The sequence below is a fragment of the Nuphar pumila genome, chromosome 13, assembly GCF_984573655.1.
Source record: "Nuphar pumila chromosome 13, dmNupPumi1.hap1.1, whole genome shotgun sequence".
NCBI classification, from domain to species: Eukaryota; Viridiplantae; Streptophyta; class Magnoliopsida; order Nymphaeales; family Nymphaeaceae; genus Nuphar; species Nuphar pumila.
Window position 1 is genome coordinate 25,758,740 of NC_143261.1, and position 19,573 is coordinate 25,778,312.

At 39.5% G+C, this 19,573-nt stretch overlaps 2 protein-coding genes across 3 annotated transcripts in view; one reads left to right on the forward strand and one right to left on the reverse strand.

Moving 5' to 3' along the window:
• Positions 1-7,168, reverse strand: part of LOC149818141 (eukaryotic translation initiation factor 3 subunit A-like) — a 30,200-nt gene extending 23,032 nt beyond the window's left edge. The window contains exons 1-3 of the mRNA XM_089985217.1: positions 7,054-7,168; positions 5,651-5,809; positions 3,521-4,002 (exon numbers count right to left, since the gene is read on the reverse strand). Coding sequence (XP_089841343.1) covers positions 3,521-4,002; positions 5,651-5,696 — 528 coding nt within the window. The 5' untranslated portion in view covers positions 5,697-5,809; positions 7,054-7,168. The remainder of the gene's footprint in view (positions 1-3,520; positions 4,003-5,650; positions 5,810-7,053) is intronic.
• A 4,647-nt stretch (positions 7,169-11,815) lies between these two features.
• LOC149818142 (NADPH-dependent aldo-keto reductase, chloroplastic-like) lies at positions 11,816-18,195 on the forward strand. 2 transcript variants are annotated; one of them, XR_016427097.1, is made up of 4 exons: positions 11,816-13,494; positions 15,092-15,346; positions 15,999-16,057; positions 17,730-17,867. XR_016427097.1 is itself a non-coding variant. In XM_089984453.1 (3 exons), exons 1-3 carry the CDS (start codon positions 12,901-12,903, stop codon positions 17,994-17,996), a joined length of 1,116 nt encoding a protein of 371 aa, XP_089840579.1. In that variant the 5' UTR covers positions 11,816-12,900; the 3' UTR covers positions 17,997-18,195. The 2 variants fall into 2 exon arrangements, 1 of the variants encoding a protein (XP_089840579.1); XM_089984453.1 differs by lacking the exon at positions 15,999-16,057 and having other exon boundaries at positions 17,730-18,195.
• The last annotated feature ends 1,378 nt before the right edge of the window (positions 18,196-19,573 follow it).

Sequence of the window (19,573 nt, forward strand, 5' to 3'; positions counted from 1 at the left end):
GAGGCTAACTTCATCAATATGTTATAATGAGTGGCAGAAAAAACCTTATAGTCAATAAACAGCTTCCTACCTTCGGCTTTTTTATCAAGTGGCATGAATAGCTCAATACTTTTTTCACAGTTCACAAGATTCTTAGTAAAATGTCCTCTATACCACCCTTAAGTAGATTAAGCCAAAAATTGTCTTCTTAAAAGCACTTTCGTTCTTCCAGGTAAGGCAGAAGGTATCACACATTCAGAAATCCTCTTTCCAATAGCAATTCCAATCTATATTCTTCCAATGCCATAGAAATGCAGCTGTTAAGCTTATCTTGACTTTCGAAAATAAAAAGAAACACCTTCTCGGCTATGTAACATGGACACTTCTAAAAGGGCAATGCACCTGTGTCACACATGCGTCGGTGCGGATGCAACACTTGGACACAGCTTCCACAGTGTTAGGTGCGGTCAACCGCACTGGGGTCCAATTCTTTTCGAAATTGGACTTGGTTAACCCTAACCGAGACCAGTTTCATCTATATTATATACATAAATATGTACATATGTACACACAACAAACACATACACACGGACACACACACACATATATATATATATAGGTGATATTTTGTAACTATAGCGATAATATAGCTGTAAATTCATAATACAATATTAAAGGAAAAATATCACATTATTTTGAAAATATTAGAAATGTATACATGTCATAATCAGTGTTGTTAAAAACACGCCTCAAGGCGCAAAAAGCGCGCCTCGCCTCAAGGCGAGGGCCTTTGCGCCTTGAGGCACAATTAAAAAGCGTAAACCCATGTAGGCATACGCCTCTTGCGCCTTGAGGCGTACGCCTTGAGGCGAGGCGCGCCTCAGCATGAGGCACGCAACGCCTTATTTTGTTGGTCAAATGAGGGTCAAACCCCTCATTTGACCAACAATGACATCTCACCCCCGACCCTAATAAGGGTCGGGAGCCCTAATTTCCCTAATCTCGTCTCTCTTTGCCCCTGTCTCTCTCTCGTCTCTCACAGCCCCTCTCTCTCTCCCTCTCTCTCTCGTCTCTCACAGCCTCTCTCTCTCTCTCTCTCTCTCTCTCTCTCTCTCTCTCTCTCGTCTCTCACACTTTCTCGCTTCCCCGCCTCCTTCTCGCCGGAAGTAGCCGTGACGCCGGGAACCCTTGCCAGACACCAGGTAACCCCGACCCCCTTCATTCATCCTTGGTTGTTACTACAACGTTTCTTTTGGATAGTGTTGATTAAAAAAGAACAAGCTTAAATGTTTAAAAGTTGGAAATGTAGTGTGAATGATTACCGATGCAAAAACACTGATTTGGTCCTCTTGATGCTTGCAACTATGTATGGACCAAGCGATTCACATGCATGGATAGACAATGAGTATTTGAGCCAGCTGCGCAGATGGTTTTTCAACCCAAAAATTGTTATGTCCAATTGCCATTCACGTGTAGATTTTTCGGTTGGCTTACTGAGATATTTCAGTGATTTAACTGCCAAGCCAAATTCCAGATATTGAGGTTTTGCTACGAGCAGTATCACGGTGCTGTAGGCCATTAAACAGAAAAATAAACTATTGAGTTACTCTTTAAGAAAGTGCACTGCAGCCATACATGCATCCGAAAAAGATTGTTTCCAACCTCTTTCAATTGTGCCTAACTTTTTTATGAAATTGAGGTTTTGGAGTTTGATTCAGGTGGAAGTGAATCCATGATCAATCTGGACCATGTTTTCGTATAAAAAAATAAAAACAAAAATAAAAAAAGATGCTTGATAACAACGTAATCAAGGTCATAGTCCAGTTTCTTCAAACATACTGATAAATAAGTTTGTTTTTGGCAATATAGTGGATCTAGTAAGAACCCTTATAATAGGCATACTTCTGATTTGATGTTTGCTTAAATATTGCTAGAATGCAAGTCCAGTGTTAATTACAAACTCTATAGCTGTTTCAGTTTCTATGTTCTTCTGCTTGTCCTTTTCAAGTATTAGCATAATAAATCTATATGCTATTTGTATTCTGATCTATTGTTTATGAACTGCTCATCAATAAAGCATTTCTTATTTATTTATAATTTTAAATAATTTTTATAGTTTTTTTTAAGTTTATTTTTTTTTGAGGCCTACGCTTTGCGCCTCGAGGCTTACGCCTCGCCTCAGATTTTGGTGGAGCGCCTCGCTACGCCTCAACGCTTTTCACAACACTGGTCATAATATTATCTCAATAATATTACAATATTATTATGAGTTACATTTTACTTTTTTTTACTTTTCTATATCTAAAACTACGTTTTTTCTTATTGCTTTTATATTTTTTACTTAATTTTTATTATGTGTGTAGTTTAATATCTAAACATGTTATTTTTCTTACTGATTTCTACTATTTATATATTTTTTAGCATTTTTTAAGCACCAATTTTTTCCCAAGATTTATCAACTAAACCTATATTATTGTGAGGAGTTTCCTTGTCGAGATATAGCCGAGACCGATATTTGTGATTATATATCCGCACCCCCGCACCCCCGCACCCCCGCACCCAAGTTTTTTTAAATTGCCACGTCGCACCCTTTGCACCCGCATCTATGTGACATAGCTTCCCGGCATCTCGATATATAATACAATTTATCAAGTAGTATAGTGAAAACCATCTATAGGATTTACAAATTTCCAACATTTTTTGTTTTTGTAGACATTGGTGAAATGAAAACACCCTGAGATACCTATGTGCATAGGGGTGAACATTGGGATGGCCCAGCCTGACACAGATCACTTTATGGCCTGACCCAGACTTGAGCCCGGCCCTTGTTGACTTTGGGCGAGGCCCAAGTCTTACCAAGCCAGCCCCAAGTGGGTTGGACTGGGCACTTTAAACCTGACTAATAAGCGGGATGTGCTGGGCCTAGCACCATTGAGTTTTTATCCCACCTCTTCCAAAACCCTGCCCGTTTACTAGTCGGCCAGGGTCGCAGCTGACACTTAGAAGGCTGGCAGCCCAAACCCAGTCAATCTCAGGTCAGGTATCTGACCTGATGTCCACCCCTGTATGTGTAATATGAGGGTGTGTATCATGAAAGCAGAATTGACATTTTTGCCTTTTATTCTCCCCCTTCACTTCTGACAATTTCATGTTGAAAACACTAAATTTATTTTGATACTGTGACTGTAGTTCGAACCCTCGGAAGATCAGCTCATACCATACCACCTTATAAAACATGAGAGTAAATAAAATGCACACAATATTTCTTGGTGATAGAAATAAATATACTAAGAAATGCTCCAGTAGAAGAGTGCATATCTCTAATAAGTACAAGAATAACTTCAAGAAGAATATTCAAGGTTATACTTAATAACTGAAATTGTGCATATCCACAATAACATCATCCTCATAAGAAAAAAAAATCAAACCAAGATAAATCCTAATCTATAGTTGCAGTTCATACAAGTGGTAGCATTCATACGCACTAGCATTTTAAACTTCAACAAAAACAATAAAACTGAGGAAAACTGAGATCACTTACTGCATAGAGATTTTCCATTTTCGAGTTGTTTCTCAATATCTCAAGCACAGTTCTGTAAGTTTCCCACAAGAATTTAAACCATGGAGTTACCAGCTCACGGTCAGACCTGTCTTTTCCCTTCTCTCCACTAACATAACTCAACATCAAGTCTTCTGGCCTCTTGTCTGCTTCCAAGTCATCAACATCCAGAGCAACCTCCAGTGCCTGGGCCTGGCTTTGGGCTTGCTCTGCTCGCTCAGTGGAGAGTTGCATAAAATACTTGATGACCTCCTCCAAGGAACTGACATTCACTTGCTGACATATGATTCGATACTGAATTAAACCATCTTTTGCGAATCTCCCTCTTCTCATTTCAACGCATAGCTCTACGTACTTGAACATGATCCTCTCAAGTGTCTTCTGCCATGCCCGATATCTCTTTGAAGTGATAAGATCATGGAGAGCCTGCAGTGCTGCTTGCTTTTGACCAACATTTATGAGCTCTGCATTCATGCACAAGGTATCATCAATCAAAAGTTTGAGATGACAATCCATATTCAATGTCAACCAGGCAAGTAATCATTTGAAGGTAGGGGTGGCAATCGGGTCGGCGGGTCAGAATACCTCAACACGAACACGACCCGTTTATTAAACGGGTCGGATGTGGCAAACACGAACACGACTAGGGGTGGCAAAATCTGACCCGACCCGCCAACCCGCTTCTTAGCCAGGTTAGGGTTTGGCTTAAACGGGTTCGTGTCGTAAATGGGTTGACCCACCTAACCCGTTTATTAAACGGGTTGTGTTCGTGTTAGGGGTATGCCAACCCGTTTGACCCGTTTAATAAACGGGTTAGGCGGGCGGGTCAACACGTTTACACGAACCCGTCAACCCGTTTATATATATTAACTTATCTAACCCTAACTCCTAACTTTACACTTTAGTCACCCACCTAACTCCTTCCTACCCAGCCGCAGCCGAGAGCCTGAGACCTCTCCTATCCAATGGTGGTGTGCGCCTGTGCGGTTATCATGTCTATGTTATCGGGTCGACCCGTTTAATAAACGGGTCGCCGTGTCGTGTCGACCCGACCCGTTTATTAAACGGGTTAACCGTGTCGGGTCGGGTTGCCCGTTTAATAAATGAGCCATGTTCGTGTTTGCCACATCCGACCTGTTTAATAAACGGGTCGTGTTCGTATTGAGGTATTCTGACCCACCGACTCGCCAACCCGACCCGATTGCCATCCCTAAACACGACCCATTTATTAAACGGGTAACCCGACACGACACTGTTAACCTGTTTAATAAACGGGTCGGGTCGACACGACATGATTACACGACACGGAGACTCATTTATTAAACGGGTCGACCCGATAACATAGACACGATAACCGCACAGGCGCACACCACCACTGGAGAGGAGAGGTCTCGGGCTCTCGACTGCGGCTGGATAGGAAGGAGTTAGGTAGGTGACTAAAGTGTAAAGTTAGGAGTTAGGGTTAGATAAGTTTATATATATATATATATATATATATATATATATATATATATATATATATATATATATATATATATATATATATATATATATATATATATATATAAACGGGTTGCGGGTTGACGGGTTCATGTAAACGGGTTGACCCGCCCGCCTAAACCGTTTATTAAACGGGTCAAACGGGTTGGCGGGTTGGCATACCCCTAACACGAACACGACCCGTTTAATAAACGGGTTAGGCGGGTCAACCCGTTTACGACATGAACCCATTTAAGCCAAACCCTAACCCGGCTAAGAAGCGGGTTGGCGGGTCGGATCAGATTTTGCCACCCCTATTTGAAGGACAGTATACAAAACAGATGCAGCCCAATAAAATGTAACTAATACAATTCCAGAGTCCCCCTCAAGACTAATTACAAAAATAACCAGTTTAGAGATTTATTTTTTCTTAAAAAACATTTGAATTTAAAATAGCATCTCAGCAAACAACTAGAGCAGCATCAGAACAACACATGAACTAGAGAAATAATCATTGTCAGATCACACTTTTCCACTACAAGTTCTTGGGTTCCAATATATTGAAATTTTGACTTCAACCATGCTTCTTGTGACAGGAATGGACAATTATAAAAAGAAAGGAACAAAACTCACCTTCAGCACGCTTGAGAGCATTTTCAGGTTTTGCAAAGGTCGCCATGATTGCAACCGTCTCGAAGAGAAGATACTGACTATGGTGCCCTCTATCAGCTCAAGAAAAAGCTATGGGCATTTAAGAAGATAAAAGAGACCGCAACTCTACCGCACAGGGACCTGCGCAGTCACAAGTTTCATAAATACATTACCAACCAAGTTTTAATTCTAAAAGTACCGGTCTAAAAATTTAATGAAGATACAACCGTGATCAAAATCAACCTATCCAATCTGGAAGAAACCTAAGTACCTAACCATACCAAAAATTGCTTGCAGTGTTGGAAATTATCTTTTCATACTGAAATTTATGCAAGGGAAGTCACACAAAAGAACCAGTGAAAGGAAAAGGAAAATCACAAAAGAGGTGCCAAGAAGCGCCAACCCACTTGTCTTAATAAGACATGCGCTTCTCCTACAAGATGAGACTAGTCATGAAACACAGTTGCTTGCATGGCATGCACCTGACTATAACACCCACCAATTTACAAGGAGGTATAAACTTGCATAATGCATAAGTCGTAATTCAGATCTATCATACACCAGTTTGAAATAGACTCCAATTTAAGGTCTATGGTGCATCAAATGAAATCTGTATAGATACATCCATTTCGGCCAAAATACATTCCATACCAATACCAATGCCTTTATTCTGACTTGACATATCAATCCGTATTAATGTGTCAATTTCAGCCACAGGATGTTCATACCAACACAACTATCCGGTTAATGAAACAATTCACCAACTGCACCAGTTTCACACCAACAAAACCAAGCGGGATACCAATGTTTTAATGATGCATTCCCTATGTGAATCAATTTGGTACTATACCAATACCTTGGCCTTACACTATTTACACCATAAACAAATTCCCACGGTTGGAGGGCAGATTATTAATCAACACGGCATCAACTATGTTGGAAAAAAAAAGTGAACTCGTCGAAGAAAAAAATTGTTGACAGTAGCGTTGCTGCAATTCATGGGCACACAGATAAATCCAAGGATGTCACATTATTGCTACAACAAATCAGATCATAACAAGGAATTGCACTACTGGTATGGAAATACCAATGAGCAAAACAAGGGGTGGGGAAAAATCCCATGCAAAAAAATTATCAAAATAAAGGGTGTCGCCATAGATAACAGATATATCAACCAAAAACCAATAAATCCTGTTATGACTCGAACAAGAAAAAATTCAAAGAAGAGAGAGAGTGAGAGAGAGGGAAATTACGAATCCCTCCCATGATGGGGCAATCGGACTGAAACAACGTGTGGCAATAGCAAGAAAAGGGCTTCAAATCTCGTAATAAGTCAAGGGCTAAATAGAGAGAGAGAGAGAGAGAGAGAGAGAGAGAGAGAGAACCTGGGCTTGCTGTCGCCTGCGGGAAGGATTCGCGGATGAGCAAGTAAAAGAGGAAAACGGTCGTGCTAGGGTTTTTAAGAGAGAGAGAGAGAGACGGGCCTCCTCCAAAATCCAGAGTCCTACTCCAATTCAAAGTTGCTCCATGAGGCGTTAGAGATTGACGATATCCGGACCTTGGTCTGAATTGGATTCAGATCTGGTAAGATATCCGAGTCCTGTTTGGATTTACAAAGATATGGTGGTTCGTTTGGATCTGTGTCAGAATCCAATAAATAATGTCATTGGTTCAGGCTAGGATAAGAATTGATCCATGACGTTTAAACTTCTTGGCATAAAAATCAATTGGCCAGGCCTACTGTCAGCAAGTCCTACACCTTGAAGGCTTCACTCATATGGTATATAGGACATCAATTTGAAACTCACTAGTGTGCATCGTTTGCCACAAGTCTAAAGGTAGAGGTGTACTCTTCGTTGGACAAGAGGGACTTAGGGCTTGGGGTTTTATTTTTACCCCCAAATGAACTCAGTGAGCAAGGTGGGCTTTTCTCTGTTTGTCAAAAAGAAAAACACCATAAATAAGAATAAAGCTTCTCAAAATGTACGCGCTTTCGTTGAGAAATTTATCGCACGTGAATATATTGTTATAACAAAGTCTCCAAATCCATGATTTTGTGTAAATACAAAGAAAAACTCTGCCAGGTAATGGACGATCATCTCTGGCTTCATCTCAAAAAGTATGATACTTCCGATCATTTCAGGCACAATAATCATGTTGCGCAAGTGGCTCAGGCTTTTCACCAGATGGAGCTTCACTTTTCTGATTTACAATGCAAATAGACTAATAGTCCGAAACCAATGACAAATTTGCATATGCAGCGGGCTAGAATAAACATTAGCTACACTTGTACACAAAATCACTAACAAAGAAAACGATGAATCACTGACAAATAACATTAATTCAGCTTCATCTTATTAAAAAAATTTCCTTGTAGTTATCATTCCACACAAAGAGAATTCATTGGTATTTATAAAATGAGACCAAAATGATTTTTGCATAAATAGCCCCTCCCACTTCAAATATTTGCAATTAACTTTTTGAGCTTTGTTGGTTTGGCAAACAGCAAGAATATGAAGATATCCAAACAGGGCCATCGAATATAGTCTGTGCAATTAATATGATTTGCGTTACCTATAGAATGTTCCCCCCTCCCAAGTTCTGTCATCCAACTTACACAAGCAAACGAGGCTTATCAACTTCTATTACTCGTCAACAATAAAGTTGCATTTGAATTAAAAACCAGGCTACTTAAATCTCTACACAAGGTGAAATTTTTTGGTATAAACCAGCTACAGCGACTGGAAACAAGAATTATAATAAAGACAACAAGAATTACTTGATTGCAGAAAAGAAACAATAACAACAGTAATACTTTGAGAGAAATAGAGAGAACAAGTCATGTACATGAGTATGAATACACCAAAAGTTCCAAACAATTCATGAACATTGCAACTTGGAGGTTTTCACATGACAAAACAAGCATGAAAGAATATTGCAACCCTTTTACTCGAATATAAATGCACACGTACAAGTCATGACACTGAAAAACCAATCAAAGCATAATGATGTTCTTTGCCTCTTCCTCTTCTCAAATATTCATGCAATGAAACACACTCATATCTTTGCCAGTTTTGCTTTGGGACTTTAATAAGCTTGTCTTGGCATTTGAACCATATCCAATCCAACTAAAGTGTGTTGTATTTGGATCTAATCTTCTAGATTCAACTAGGTTTCACAGGATTCAAGCAGATCCTATAGATGAACCCATATGTTGTAACCCTTTTCTTTTCTTTCTAAACATGATTGGAAGATCCAATCTCATGTGATGAGATCCATGACCGGGCGGGACGAGATGAGGCGGGGATGGGGCGGGGGCAGAAACGGGGATGAGGGCAAGGATGGGGATAATTAGTTTGAGACGGGGCGGGGGTAGAGACCTTGTCCCCCATCCCCGCCCCAGTCCACTGCCATCCCTACCCTCATCATGGTCCATACAGGGGCGAGATGGGGCGGGGCCCCATTTTCCACGGGTCCACTGCTATCCCTACTCAAATGTGCTAAAAGCTTGCCCGTGGCTTGGGCTGCTAATGGGTCAGAAATGTGTTAAGGAATTGGACCCAATCGAACCTGAATTTTCAGGTAAGGGCCTAAAATTGCTGTCCCGAACCCAACTTGAACAATCCACGTCATGCTTGAGTTATGATTTTTGTCAAGCACCGGACCTGATCCAATCGTACATGAGTATTGGCATGTTTTTTAGCTGTCATAAATGTCACTGATATTTTAGAATTTTAATAACAAAACTATGACATTTTTATTTTATTTTGTTCTTTTTAGGCAAAAACCCTCATCAATGAGTACGGGTGTCAACGGGTTGGGTTTAATTCAGACTTAGGTCAAACCAAACTCAGACCTGATTTTAGATGCTGGTACTGAGTTCTGATCCAGGTCTAATCGGACTCAACATATGAAAAATCATACCCGGATCCTATAAGGACTACATTAACCACACCCCAACCATACTGGAAAATTTATAATTTTTATCCTTTTAACATAAAAAAATTACGGATCTTAGTCGAAGCTCGGGTCGGGCCCTAGTCTAGTATGAAAGTTCACAAATCATAACGGGCTCCATATATTAATCAGAGCTTTCTCGGATTCCATTCAAACATTCTTATTTACTAATGACTGCACATTAACTAAGAGAAACACCCTTCAATTGGTAAAACCTTGAGTTCATGAGTAGGGGTGGGCAACGGGCCAGGTAAATAGATGGGCCAAGCGGACCCCATCCATCGTGGGTCAGGTTTGGGCCAAGGTTTTAGGCATGGGCCCATTAGGTACTAGGTCGAAACCCACCCCGTTATGTGTGTGGGCCGGCCTATGGGATATCGGGCCAACCCGATGGGCCTAAGTTATTTATTATTTTTTTAATAATATAATTTTAAAAAACTATTGCATAGTAATTTGATAAATATTACTATTTATCTAATTAGTTAGATTAATTTTATGAAAACTAGAAAGATAATTAATTGGGTCCATGAAAAGTTGAAAGCTTGTTAATTATTATTATTTACAAATAGATTTGGGTCAGGTTGAGCCAGACCAGACCTGCTTCACATTGGTCCATTGGGCCAATGGGTGGCTCTTCAAACCCGAGCTCGTTAATCCAAGCTCGGCTCGAGCTCACAGCCAAGCTGAGCTTCAACAAGATATATATAGTAAACAATTTTTTGTGGAGAGATTTGATCTCCCAACCTCTTTAACATTAACCACAAGTGACCCACCATTACCACCACATCTTTTAACCATTATCATTAAAAAATTTGTATACATACTAAAAATTCTCAGCCAAGAAAAACTCAACACATTCTAAAGCAAGATTAATGCCCTACCCAGTGCAATAACATTGCACATTTGAATTTATTTGCAAAGATATTATATATTGGGTTTGCAACCAACCGAGCCTTATCAGGCTTAACAGGTCGTTCAAGCTCGTCTCAATAGCTTGTTCGAGCTTCATACACCGGTTCAAGCTCGACTCGTTTACAAAGCGAACGAGCCTGAGCCAAGCTTTAACTGAGCTGAGCCCGAGCCTGCTCGGTTCTATGTGCATCCCTAGCCCTTACCAAGTAAGTAAAGCCCTTGTAGACGATATTCTCAAAGATTGGTATCATTACCCAAAGAATAAAAAACCAACATTTACAAAAAATGCGTTTTTTTGAAAATATTGCATTTTGAACATGATTGTAATGTGATGTGATGAAAATAAATTCTGTAATATCACATTGTTTATATTTTATTTAAGTTTATATATGTTTCATATACGCTTATCTCTTCTTCAGATTTTTATTTTTATTGAGAAAACTAAAAATTTCAAAATATGACGTGGATCTCTGAGAATTTCTTGAGAATGATATATGTGTCATTGGTTTTTACTTTTCTACGGATTATATGGGTCGGTTTGACTTATTTTCTTGACCCGAAATACCTAAACCCGGTCTGAACCCAAACCTGACTACAAGTAAATGGTCATGTATCCTACCCACTAACAACCCTAAACAGTTACCAGTCTGGATCCTGTTATGCTATATTCCATTCTTTAGTACGTGGCTATTTAAATGACAGATCCAAACCCGACCCGTTCACGTTCTTTTCTCCAGTGAACTCCCGCTGATTTCCACGGAATTAGGTTTTATCACAATCCAAACAGTAGAATTCATCTTTCATTGGTAGTTCAGAAAAGAGGATCCGCTCTCCTTTTGTCGTGGCGCGCAGATTGAGATAAGAATTCTCAGAGTGGTATCTTTGATATTTTATCTAAATATTCGAAGAAAAAAGTAATTTCATCTGTTTAAAAAAAAATTCCTTCCTGCCCCCTTCCCGCTTGGTTAACAGCGACGTCGATTAGAAAACAAAAAGAATTCCAAAATAAAACAACTTTTACTAAAATACCCCCAGTCAAAGAGGGGCGCCGTTCCTGCATCTAGAAATTGTCGAAAGTATTCTCAATAATACATTAAAGTCCACCATATTCTCGTTATATTCTTCGTCATTTTTCTTAAATTAAAGAAGTATACGGTACCCCTACCATTTCCTCCAACGGTCCCAAAAAAAATCCCTTGTCCGGTCCAACCAAGCTTCTCTTTTTCCGAAATTTTAATTCATTATTAAATCATTATTTTTTGGATATTATCTTCTTACTGAGTTTGTTTTTCCTGTGTGTTTCCCTGGAAATTTCCAGGAATTTGGTCATTTTGCTGGCTTTTGTTGATTGGATAAATTGAAAAAATTTCTTCAACTCGGGAGAAAAAAAGGGTCAGGGGAAGAAGATGTGATTATATTGCAAAATTCGTTCTGTTGATGCTTGGCAGAATCAAGGGTGGGTGGTGAATTTAGGGTTCTTTTCTTGGTTAGGGATTAGCAGAAGCTCCAAATAGGGTTTTGGGTGATCTGGTGAAGTGAGAATCAGGGTTTTTGTGGGGGTTGGGGAGATTGGTAGTGTTATTTCGGGGAGAATTGGGAGTGGGTGGGGATTGGCACAACCTCTAGAATCTTCTGGAAACAGAGTTCTGTTTTTTGTTCGGTGTTTTGTGATTGGGTTTTCCTTCCTGGGAAGATTGATTATATGGTTCTTTGGAGATTTGGAGAAGGTGGTGAGATTTTTGACTTTCTTCTTGGCTAAGGATTGGGGAAATATCCAGAAATTTGGGAAAGTTTTTGTTTTTTATCTTCCTTTTCTGGTGGATTAATCTGAAATATAAGGTCCCTTTCTGGTGTAGAAGATTGATTCTGGGATTTGTTGGGAAATGAAGAGAAGGCGGTGAGTTTTAACGTTTTCTTCTTCTTGGTAAAGAGTTTTCACAATATCCGGAAATTTTGGGGAAAATGGTTTTATGTTTCTGGGTAGTTCATAATTTGGGAATCTAGGGATTTTTTTTGTGGGAGGACTGTAGTTGGGAAATTCAAGAGAAGTTGAAGATTTAGGCATCTTCTCTTGGTTTTCTGAGATCTTGGGTTTCTTTTCAAGCTTTCGGCCGGAGAGGATGAGATCAGGGTTTGCTCTGTGGGAATTTGAAGTCTAGGGTTTCCTGTCTTTTGGGGGGTTGAAGTTTCCAGGAAATGGAGGGAAAATGAGTTTTGCGTGTTCCGAAATCTAGGTTTTAGAATCAAAGTCTGAAGATCTCAGGAAATAGAGAGAGGGCAATACTAGGGTTTTGTTTTGCATTGGTAGTTATCAATTGTTCTCTTCGATTGTGAATTTTAATTCTCGGGGTTTAGGGTTTTCAATGTGGAGGATCAAGGCAAAGATCTCCGGTTCAGGTGGTGAGGCCACCCCAAAGTTCTTCGTCCTGAACACTGGAGCTCGGATTCCGGCAGTCGGCCTTGGAACATGGCAGACAGGCGGCGATCTCTGTGTAGATGCCGTCCGGACGGCATTGAAGTTTGGCTACCGCCATTTCGACTGCGCTCACCTCTACGGTAACGAGATGGAGGTTGGCGGTGCACTGGATGAGGCGTTCACCAGTGGCCGGGTCGCCCGCGAGGACGTCTTCGTGACCTCCAAGCTCTACTGCACCACGAATTCACAGCGGAGGATCGAGAACTCCGTCCGAGTCTCCCTTAAGAATCTTGGGATCTCGTACCTCGACCTCTACCTTGTGCATTGGCCGGAGAATTCTTCATTTGGCGATGCCACCGATCCTCCTGGCAAGGGAATGATCGAGTTCCGGCAGCCAGCTCACCGGCTGGAGCCTCTGTGGAGGGCCATGGAGGGTTTGGTGGAGAAGGGTCTCGTCCGGGCTATTGGTGTCAGTAATTTCACTGTACAGCAGATCAAAGATTTGCTGCAGTTTGCTAAAATTGTCCCTGCCGTGAATCAGGTTAGCTTAAGATGTTTCATTTTGTTGTTTTACTGTGATTTTCTGGTAATTATTGTGCTAAGCCTCTTTATTTTTCACCATCAATTAGTTATCTGTGTCAATTTATTGTGCGATCAGTTGAATTAGATGTTTCATGTGGGTTTTTGATGTGGATTTTGCTGGTTAATGAGTTAATCCTTTTGTATATGTTGCTTCTGTTTGCTAATATGGTAAACTGAGTTGACTAGTGCTGATTTTGCCAACCCAAATTTATGACCCAAATTAATGACTGCAAGTTTTCTCAAGGATGAAACATCAAGTTTTTTCAAGGATGAAACATGATCTGAACTGATTAGTGAGTTAATCCTTGTGCTCTTAATTAGAGACGATCGATGTAGATCTATAATTAATTTGTGAAGTTTGAGTATTGTCAGTGAGTTAATTCTTGTGATGTGTAGTTCTCTGATTAATATTCTTGTGTCTTAGATCGTCCATGTAGATTTACGTGAAATTTGTAAAATGTGAGTACTGTCAAGAAGATCTCGTTCACTGATCCCTAGGCTAGCTCATATGTCATTCACTCTCTTCAGGTAATGGATTCTCTCATCTTTGTGGCAGAACTTATTGCCGTGTAGTTAGTGGACTTGTTACATTTTGGTATCAATAGATGTTATCTATTTGATACCGACTGGGGAATCTTCAGCCATTGTCTTGATGATGGAGCTTATAGCTCGATCAGTATTTAGCTTTTGGTTCAAATCTTGCATCCTTAGTCAATAAGGGGAAAACTGGACTGTTGGAGTATGTAGCTGTGTTTTGTTTCTCCAGAGTTGGCAATTTCTTGTCATAAAGTCTAGCAGGAGTATGTCAGTTTGATTTTCTTTCTTTTCTAAGAAAACAGTACTTCAGCGTCTCTGATCCCACGTTCTGGTTGTCTTTGCAATGTGTTCTTGAGACTCACTGCCTGCAAGCTGATATGGTTTAGGGGCCTTCCTCAGGTCAGGGGATCAATATCACGTAGGAGTATCAAAAGGTTCGACCTTCACTGGACCCAGGTGGACTCAGACCTGGATCCGATTGAGGTACTGTTCCGGGTCTGGACACGGTCCTGACTGGATCTACCATAGGAAAAATCATTCCCAGATCCTTTAAGAATTATATAACCAAAATGATGGAAATATAAATCATATGCACATCCATTTCAAAATTGTCTCTACCTCCAAAGGATCTAGAGAAAATGTCTTGGAAGTGAGCTTCCTGCATACAATATTGACTGATTCTTCTGAATATGTCTTAGGCCAGGTGCTGCAGTATACAGCTGGAAACTAGCATAATTCATGACAAATTTCACAGATCTATGCAACAGATGTCAGTAAAACTACTTTTTGCAATGTTTGTGGAGAACTTTTATTCATTATTTTTTAGCACAATTCATACCACTTCGAGCCAACCTGTTTCACCTTTTCTATTTTGCTGCATCTCAAGTTACTAAGGCTCGTGGTACTTAAGATCATGTATTAGATTGGCTAGGTTCTCTTTCTTTATGTGAATGAGAATTTTTGCAGATGACTTTTAGCTCTTAGTTGTAGTTGAGTGAAGAATAATTGGCTTCTTGTAGGTTGAGTTGCACCCTTTCTGGAGGCAAGATGAGCTTGTAAAATACTGCCAGTCAAAAGGTATTCATGTTTCTGCTCATACTCCTTTAGGAGTGCCAACTACCAATGCTGGAGTATCTGAGAGTGGATCTGGAAGTGAAGAAGAATGTGGTACACCTAGAATAACATTCACTAGATCAAGGTCGGTGCATGGACCAATGATGAAAGTGTCTGTCGTTGCAGAAATTGCAGAACGCCATAAGAAGACACCTGAGCAGGTAAACATTTAATAGTTTACTGAAGCTATGTACTTCCATTTTTTTTTCATTTACATATTGAAGATGATTTACAAACTTTTTTTCTCTTGCTATTGAGCGGTTACTATGATGAATGGGTGTTAAAACAAGATTCTTGTCTGGCTCTCACTTTGTTGAAATTCAGGGTTGTGGGATAGGAGGACTAGGTTGAATTTTATACCTTATACCTGATTTTTCGTGCTTGTTGTATGCCTCATCTATCCTTCTTTAACCATACAAGTGTTTATACATAGGATATATTATATGACAATATTTGCCCACTGGGTTCTGACATGCAACTTGAGGCCTAAATAACCACATAAAATGTGTTTATGTACGAGTGCTCTTATTTAGGATGATTCTCTTCTGCATACTTGATCTTTGAGATCCGACAACCCATGTCGTGACAATTACCCTCAACCAGATGTGGTTTCCTGAAAACTGAAAGGATATAATATTGAAATTTCATTTGCTAGGACCACTTTTGTGCTGCTAATAAATAACATTTTGTATATTCCCTGGTTCAGTCTTCCTTATACATTGGCATCTTGCTAATAATTACTAATTTGCCCCTCTCTCTTATATTTGTGTGCATGTTATTTGACATAATTTGGTGAGTGTCTAATGAAAAAAGAAGAAATGATGGCTGTGAAGTTGTCACTCTCACCAACTTTTTATTTATGCACACTTAAGGTAATCTGGTTTTCATACGTACCTGATAAGATCTGATGGTTTAATCCCTTTTGTTTATTATGATAATGTTGCAACTTTCTGGCTTTCTTATTCATTAAGTTAATGCAATGACAGCAATTATCTATCATCTTAACATTGGTTATAACTTTCCATTGTTTGTCATTGTCAAGTCTTTCTATGCAGATAGTAGAGTACCCAGCCTAAGACGCGTTCCATTTTGACCATGTCCCAGCATCCTTGTTCTACTCTCTATTAAGCATGTCCTAAGATTTACTCCTGACAAAATGTGAGATCTGCTTCCAAAAATGTCTTAATGGGCAAAGGCTGCAAGGCTTTAAGTGGAGATTGGTGTTCATGACCCTCTTGTATTTCCTCTTTTGTTGAAAGCATGTTCTGCCATTTTCTTTTAACACAATTTAGTGGTGATTATATGTTTTCCTTAATCCATGATGCACATATGCACCTTCTTTTGTGGAACAGAAAGCAGATGGATAAATTTATGGCTTGTCCAACTAATGCATTGATACTACAAAACATATGTTGGATTGCGATAACCAAATTCATCTGCCAGAAACAAGTTGCAGATAGGAATCTTCAAACTTTTGGAATCATCATAAACTTGGATACAGTGATTATTCAGACATTAAAAAGATTGTAAGTAATTAGCAGAAGAAGCTCAATGTACAGTTTTTTTCTAGAACAATGTAATCAGAGTAAATCCAATGCTGTACCACAAGAGGCTCTGATGATTCCATGGCTGTATTTTGAATCTTCTGAAAACCATGTCAGTCTTATGGACTCCCAATGAAAAAGTGATGTTTATTTGCATTTATTTTTATACACACTAGTGTTCAGTTATTTGAAGTCTTACAACCAATTGCAATTTCTTGCAATATGCTTCTTGCAAACACTGAGAACGCAGCAGTGCAAACTATTGATTCTATCAGTAACAGACTCCAAAACTTCATTTGAAGACAGTTCTCAGCCTTTTCATGAACAGCACTGACGAAAGACATTAAACTCAATAACAAGAACTCCCAGAAATTCATTTGAAAGCCATGCAGGCCTCATTCATGTGGTTTGAGCCTTTGAGGGTTCTCGCATGTGTGAATAGTATTAGGTGCTTAGATCTTGTCTTTGACCCTGTAATTATACAAACTTTTTGTTTGATGCTTTGCTTAAACAAGTATACCATTCAATGTAACTAATACAAGTAAATTGGTTAATTTATTATTCTTTGTATCATAAGTCACTGAAGATTGTCTTAATATTAGTATGAGATCCACCATTCTAGAGAAAAGAAGCAAAGGGAATCACCAACCATCTTCTGTGTTTCCTTCTCTTGTCACATATGAACCTGTACCACTGATCATAGAAAGATCCTGCCAGCCTAATAAAAAATGCTCCTCAGACGAGTTTGTTTAAAGCCATTTGTTTCATGCTTCTTTGGCCATCATCAACTTAAATGTCAAAGTTATGTCAGGAATTGTAATGCCACTATGTATCATTTTAGCTCAATTTTTTGCTATAAATTTTGTAAGATATTAAAAAAAAAGGCTCATGTCCATTGCTCAAATTGATAATGCACAATGTGTTTTCATACTGTGGCAACATTCAAAGGAATGATAACTGACAAGGTTGTGTGATTACATTGCTATGATTATGTTTTCAGGTGATCTTGCGGTGGGGATTGCAACGAGGTACCAGTGTCTTGCCTTGCAGCCTAAATCCAGAGCGAATTAGAAGAAACATAGACATATTCAATTGGTCGCTCTCAGACGAAGAATGGACACAGCTGAACAGGATAGAGACCCAGCTATGCCTATTTACTAATGGGCCTGTGGATCCATTTGCAAGCATGTTCTTGTCTGATAATGGGCCGCTTCAAGCTGTACTTGAGACAGATGATGACAGTATTACTGATGACCATATCGTTTAGTGTATAATTAGTTGTGCATTTGTTTCTTGCGTAATGTATATTGTTTTGATCTTATGTGTTGGTAGTTTGTTGTTTCCTTATCCGTAGCTTGGAGATGTCTATTACCTGTGACAAACAGGGAGCGTGCTTGCAGCAACTCCTCCGAATTCTATGTACTTTTCTTAAGAGGAGTTATTCTCATGCTTTAAGAAAATCAAAATTGTGAGTGTCCTAGCAGAATTTCTCTGATCTTGAACAAACCGTCAGTCATGTTCTCCTTTATCATGCAATAGCAAAACCTAGGTGTGGTTTGATAATCATGACTTGATTATGCATCAGTGTTATTTTTTCTGAATTCAGGAACTTCGTTCGGATAATCCTTTGTTATTAATGAAAAGTATCAACATTGTTTTTCCTGCCACAAAGCCACTGACCTAACCGTGACATCCTCTTTGGCACACAACCATGCCGAGTCGATCTTTGCTATACTTGTCTTTGGTTAGTAGGGTTGTCAATGGGTGGGGTATCCACCTGTCGGGGTGCATCCAAACATACCAAAATTATAAGCACTGGGGGTTGCGGTCGAGAAAAATAGAATCCCATACCCGATTCATATAATTGAGATGAAATTAGTTTTTTTTTTGGGGGCGGGGCAGGCAAAGAACCCCTTTTTGGAAAGACCCACTATATCAAAATCTTATAAAAACCTACCTTCCCGTTGGAATTGGATGATCCAAGAGGTTCCTAGAACACGGTTAAATTTATGAAAAACATGAAAAAACCCTTCAAAAGCATATTAGGCTGGTGGTAGGCAGCTACCAGCTCAGCCAAGTCAACCTGTAATTCAGTCAAGTCTTGTGGGAAGACCAGGTCATTCATTGGGTAAACCCAGCGAATGGCCAATCTTGGTCGGCTTGGTTGAGTCAGGAAGTCAGCCAGGAGTTTTTAAACATTGATATAGGCCATCATTTTGGTCTATAAAATCAGAATCCATTTATTTCGTTCACAGAGATTTGAGAGTAACACCTATTCCATCGTGAACAAGTGATGCAAACAATAGTACTTTCCAAGATTATCCAACCTTGCTCTAAGCCTATATATCCTATGATTCAATCTGTATGAAAATACCTCCCAAACTCAGATTTGGAGGAAAGACTCCTAGGAGGAGAGCCAGGACAGTTTATTCACAAGACATTGCATAAAAAAAGTGTTTTGTTATAATCATCAATACTTCTATAAGATCTATCTACACCAGTAAGGCGACCAGATCATTCCTATTGTAATATGCATGCCATACAATTCAGCAGCTTATCTGATAGATTATTACACCTGCCTTTTATCAGAACTTGGGGATACTTTCGGCAGAATATACACCAACCAGGGGGTGGAATGAGATAGCTGGATGTTTAGGTCACACTATCAATAACCGAGGGGTCTCGCATTCGAACCCGAATCAATCCTACGTGGGCTATTCCCCAGCTTGCCTACCAAGAAAAAAGTAGTTAAATAACAAGCCTAGCCTAGGCATTGTAACCAAACTTGCGTTGCAGTCACTGCTTCAATGTGCTAAAAACACAGGCCAAAGCTAATAAAGCAAA

Bases quoted from the DNA above. Each gene is read 5' to 3' on its own strand.
- LOC149818142 (XM_089984453.1), top strand. From the start codon at position 12,901: ATGTGGAGGATCAAGGCAAAGATCTCCGGTTCAGGTGGTGAGGCCACC. The intron at 13,495-15,091 runs GTTAGCTTAAGA...GGCTTCTTGTAG, and splicing joins TTGTCCCTGCCGTGAATCAG to GTTGAGTTGCACCCTTTCTG. The intron at 15,347-17,729 runs GTAAACATTTAA...TTATGTTTTCAG, and splicing joins ATAAGAAGACACCTGAGCAG to GTGATCTTGCGGTGGGGATT.